Source organism: Salvelinus alpinus, chromosome 23 (assembly GCF_045679555.1).
Source record: "Salvelinus alpinus chromosome 23, SLU_Salpinus.1, whole genome shotgun sequence".
NCBI lineage: Eukaryota > Metazoa > Chordata > Actinopteri > Salmoniformes > Salmonidae > Salvelinus > Salvelinus alpinus.
Genome location: NC_092108.1, coordinates 18,996,151 through 19,001,423, shown reverse-complemented (window position 1 = coordinate 19,001,423; position 5,273 = coordinate 18,996,151). Strand labels below are relative to the sequence as shown.

The 5,273-nt window shown below is 43.0% G+C and overlaps 1 protein-coding gene across 1 annotated transcript; it reads right to left on the bottom strand.

Annotated features, from left to right (window-relative positions):
• Positions 1-425: 425 nt before the first annotated feature.
• Positions 426-3,032, bottom strand: LOC139550413 (zona pellucida sperm-binding protein 3-like). Its single transcript, XM_071361292.1, has 10 exons — positions 2,879-3,032; positions 2,535-2,719; positions 2,355-2,458; positions 1,999-2,090; positions 1,659-1,839; positions 1,299-1,404; positions 1,131-1,219; positions 959-1,050; positions 728-835; positions 426-581 (listed from the first exon to the last, which is right to left on the bottom strand). Exons 1-10 carry the CDS (start codon positions 2,940-2,942, stop codon positions 547-549), a joined length of 1,056 nt encoding a protein of 351 aa, XP_071217393.1. The 5' UTR covers positions 2,943-3,032; the 3' UTR covers positions 426-546.
• Between the last annotated feature and the right edge of the window lie 2,241 nt (positions 3,033-5,273).

The window sequence follows — 5,273 nt, the reverse complement described above, 5'->3', positions numbered from 1 at the left end:
AAACTAAAATGTAAACTACAGCCATTTTCCTGGATTGTTACTTAAGCATGACAATCAGCCAGCTACAATCTCTAAACTTGGCTTGTCAAGTTGATCTTGGGGTGGGCTACTGCTGAAAAAGTATAGGTTCACTTATGACAATCTTTCAAATAGCTTTACCATTGCATGAACACCTGCTGTGACTATCATTAGCAAACTAATTATGCCAAGAGAAGAAAGTGTTACAGTTCAAGAGTAAACAGGACACTGGGTAGTCCAGAACAGTCGCAAAACACTGAGCACTCACATTGTGATCATCTTCTTACAACCAGATGGTCACCTCTAGGCTATTTTGTGTAGATACCGGCTCCGCACTACTGGATTTAGGGTACATCTCATCAGGATCATAGCATTTTGACAACCGACAATCATTAGAGACAAAAACATTGTAAAGTACTCATTTTATTGAAACGTGCTAAAGTCAAAGGACCATACTGGGGGGGGGTGTAATTTCCACCACTTCTCTAAATGTACTGGAAAGTGATGCACCCTTCAGGCCACCAACAATTAGATGGCTGTGGAGACAGAAAAGACAGCCATCCCTGTAACAGGTTGAAGAATTGTTAGTAACATGCATCTCATTGCAATGACAGATGAGTCAATTACAGGTTCAAGTTCATTTGGCATCAAAGCTGATACAATTAAAAGCCAAGTGTAAACTATAGTCTTCAATGCCAAAAGCACCAACCTTGTTCTACAGTAGGATATTTTACAAATTCACTGGGGATCTGGGTTTCAGAGTTTTCCACTATTGTGAGCGGTCCAAGAACAGAGTTTTGAACCAGGCCCTGGGGTTCTGAGAAAAAAATATTTATAAATTACTTCAAGCTGCATTCCCATCAGAAACTCAAGAGTGATCAGCTCAAATGAATATGGAACTACTGTTTATTCAGGCTTGAAATGAAGCGCCTCAAAATACCTGAATCCACACCCCTCTTCAACCGAGGCTTGCAACTCGAGTCACAGCACTTGCAGAGGTCACTTTGAGACGGGTCGTCCAGCAGCTCCCATCTATGAATAAAAAAAGTTGGCTGTTGCATTGGCACTAACGTCATTATGGTCCAATGTTAAAGAATGTGACCAATACTTACTCTCCAGTCTCTTTAATGTAGTGGCAGGCCTTCTTTTCTATATCAAAAACCTCAGGGTCCCATGCAACAAGCTTACAATGAATATACACCTGGGGTGAAATAAGAGAACAGTCAAGAGCTACAGTATGAAAACAACCCAGTCATACCGAGAACTTGTGGTCCACTCACTTCCTCGCCTAGGGCAAACTTGAAGGACTGCAGGTAAAGCAGAATAGCAGACGAGTGGTACCTAGGCAGGAACCTGGAGTTCCCAGTCTTCCCATCTGCAAGGCAACTGAAAATGCATTGTGCAATGAGCAGACAAACAGAACTTCCATCCAGCAAATAAGCCAACTTTAAAATGTATTCAATACTTTAATGGGATGAATTCCCCCCGTGCACATTTTGGGTTTCGCCCTAGCACTACACAGCAGATTCAAATAATCAAAGCTTGATGACGAGTTGGTCATTTGAGTAGGCTGTGTAGCGCTAGGCAGTCAAAAACCAAAATGTGCACCCTACATGGCCATAGCCAGGTCTGGTACATACCCCTTGTTGGTGATGATGGGGTACACCAGGCTCGCAGAGTGCAGTTCTGGTGTTGTGGCCGCCACACACTCCTCCAAGAGCAGCAGCAAGGGCTGATGGTCCTTCTGATCCACTGCTGCCCAGATGGGGATGAAAGAGCCCAGGGGAAACAGGCTGGTCTTAGCCAGACCAGTAAGGTCTTCTACATGCAACAGAGGGGGGAAGGGGCGCAATGCTCATACGTACTGTACAGCCACAGGTTTCAACTAGCTTTGGGCAGTGTCCTCTGCTAGGAATTTCTTTACCAGGTAAGTTGACTGAACATATTCTTACAATAATTGTTGTTGTATGAGTCACTCACCATTGAGGAGTGCCATGTGGAAAACCAATCCTCCATGACCCTCAGCACTACCATAGGCAGGGATAAGGAATGGGGGAATCCATCCCTCAGGTCTACATACAAGGGGGAATGTTTAGTTTAATAATGAAGGTGGCAAAGGAAGATTTGATTCCAACACCATAGCTACAGTACACCCAATAGAGCCCTAAAAGGCAACACATCCACTGCATTTAAAAAAAATCATTCCCCTCTAAATCAGGGACTGATTTAGACCTGGGACACCAGGTGTGTGCAATTAATGATAAAGTAGAACCGAAAGACAGCAGGCGCCAGACCTCTTAGGGTAAGAGTTGAGTACCCCTGGCATAGATGGTTACCTTATGTAAACACACTTAATATGGTGACTAATAGCAGCAGGTTTGGGCTTTCGGTTAGGTCTGTAAGTCAGGTTGGTTGAATAGATGTGTTTTTTGCCAGTCACCTGGGGAATAGAAGGAGAAGCATTAGTCGTCGCAGGATCCAAAATGGCATACATTGGGTCAAGAGTTAGACATTACCCGTTTCTTGATGGCACAGCCATTGAGGTTGTAGTGGAATGTCGCCATCCCTTCTCCCGTGGGAAGAACAGAAAATGTGGACGGAACACAGTGTCCAAGGAAAAGACGGGCAGCATTTTCAACCAACTCTGGACTGACCTTCCATGTCACTTTAATGGAGTGTTTCTCACAATCCACATTAAAATCTAAAAATATAAATTTGATAATGTCATCATTCACATCTCAAGAGCCAACACCACAACTTGGCTAGTCTGTTAGGCGGTCAGCATGAGATAAGTAGCCTATTCAAGTTAACATGGTATCAGCGCTACATAATCATATTATGCGTTCATTATTAGACGTACCTTCATTGGCAGCGCTTGCTGCTACAACAGCCAAAACAATTGCACATTGCCAAAGGAGAGACATGACTGAATGATCTAGGAGTGCCTACAAACTAGAAATATTTATGGACCAATTGATCCTAATCATCTTAATTCTGAACACCTGTGAGAGGTCAAGGAGCGATAATTATAGACCTAAAAACTTACCAACATCATCAGTTTTGGTATTTCCTGGTCTGAAAACATCCTTGAATTTTTATGGGTTTTAAAAGTAAAAATTGTAATAGTCACATCTTTTCCCCATAAAGTAGTCTGCAAAGCGGAACCTATGTCTCACAAAACACGATGGACGGACGGAATAGTGACTTACACAGGAAATAAAGTTGAATCAAAAAGATTGAACAATCTGGTTTGCTCAATTTGACAGTACCACACTAAGTGTGGATTAGGTATTTTTTACATCGATTTAAAGCGTATTTTATGCGACAGTCAAAATGCTGATCAAGGTTAAGGTAAGACCAGCCATTTAATTGGTGGCCAAGCCCGCTAGTTTACATACTGAATGATTATCTCATCACCGATCTAGCTATCTGCCGTAGCTAAATATATGAATAGATCTGAAAAGCGCTATATAGTGGGCATCGCAGCAGGCCATTGGCATTGAAACAGTCATCCCCGTATAGATTGCCGAGTTCGCTAACGTTAACTATACTGAACCAAAATATAAACACCACTAGCAACAATTAAAGATTTTTCTGAGTTACATTTCATATAAGGAAATCAGTCAACTGAATTAAATTCATTAGGCCAAAATCTATGGATTTCACAGGACTGGGCAGGGGCGCAACCATGGCTGGGACTGGGAGAGCAGGGGTGCAGCCATGGATGGGACTGGGAGGGCAAGTGCGCAGCCACATGGGAGCCAGGCCAAGCCAATCAGAATGAGTTTTTCCCCACAAAAGGGCTTTATTACAGACAGAAATACTCCTCAGTTTCATCAGCTGTCAGGGTGGCTGGTTTCAGAGGATCCGTCAGGTGAAGAAGCCAGATGTGGACGTCCTGGGCTGGCGTGGTTACACGTGGTCTGTGGTTGTAAGGCCGGTTGGACGTACTGCCAAATTCTCTAAAACGACGTTGGAGGCGGCTTATGGTAGAGAAATTAACAGTCAATTCTCTGGCAAAAGCTTTGGTGGACTTTCCTGCAGTCAGCATGGCAATTGCATACTCCCTCAAAACTTGACACATCTGTGGCGTTGTGTTGTGACAAAACTGCACATTTTAGAGCAGCCTTTTATTGTCCCCAGCACAAGGTGTCAAAGTGGATTGTTTGGATTGTTTTGGCAAAGGATCATTGCTAACTAACAGGGATTTAAACAAATTTGTACAAAAAAAGAGAGAAATAAGCTTTTTGTTGAGAGAAACATTAGTTGTTTTAGTAAAGTAGTAATATGCTAGGTTAGTATCAAATCAAATCAAATCAAACCAAATTTTATTAGTCACATACACATGGTTAGCAGATGTTAATGCGAGTGTAGCGAAATGCTTGTGCTTCTAGTTCCGACAATGCAGTAATAACCAACAAGTAATCTAACCTAACAATTCCACAACTACTACCTTACACACACACACAAGTGTAAAGGGATAAAGAATATGTACATAAAGATATATGAATGAGTGGTGGTACAGAACGGCATGGCAGATGCAGTAGATGGTATAGAGTACGGTATATACATATGAGATGAGTACTGTAGGGTATGTAAACATAAAGTGGCATAGTTTAAAGTGGCTAGTGGTACATGTATTACATAAAGATGGCAAGATGCAGTAGATGATATAGAGTACAGTATATACATATGAGATGGGTAATGTAGGGTATGTAAACATTATATTAAGTGGCATTGTTTAAAGTGGCTAGTGGTACATTTTTACATAATTTCCATCAATTCCCATTTTTAAAGTGGCTGGAGTTGAGTCAGTATGTTGGCAGCGGCCGCTAAATGTTAGTGGTGGCTGTTTAACAGTCTGATGGCCTTGAGATAGAAGCTGTTTTTCAGTCTCTCGGTCCCTGCTTTGATGCACCTGTACTGACCTCGCCTTCTGGATGATAGCGGGGTGAACAGGCAGTGGCTTGGGTGGTTGTTGTCCTTGATGATCTTTATGGCCTTCCTGTGACATCGGGTGGTGTAGGTGTCCTGGAGGGCAGGTAGTTTGCCCCTGGTGATGCGTTCTGCAGACCTCACTACCCTCTGGAGAGCCTTACGGTTGTGGGCGGAGCAGTTGCCGTACCAGGCGGTGATACAGCCCGACAGGATGCTCTCGATTGTGCATCTGTAGAAGTTTGTGAGTGCTTTTGGTGACAAGCCGAATTTCTTCAGCCTCCTGAGGTTGAAGAGGCGCTGCTGCGCCTTCTTCACAA

What these genes read in the sequence shown, in the direction of transcription:
- LOC139550413 (XM_071361292.1), bottom strand. Translation starts at nt 2,942, where the DNA reads ATGTCTCTCCTTTGGCAATGTGCAATTGTTTTGGCTGTTGTAGCAGCA. An exon ending in CCCATCATCACCAACAAGGG is followed by an intron (nt 1,405 to 1,658) that starts GTATGTACCAGA and finishes ATGCATTTTCAG; the next exon opens with TTGCCTTGCAGATGGGAAGA. An exon ending in ATATCCTACTGTAGAACAAG is followed by an intron (nt 582 to 727) that starts GTTGGTGCTTTT and finishes AACCTGTTACAG; the next exon opens with GGATGGCTGTCTTTTCTGTC.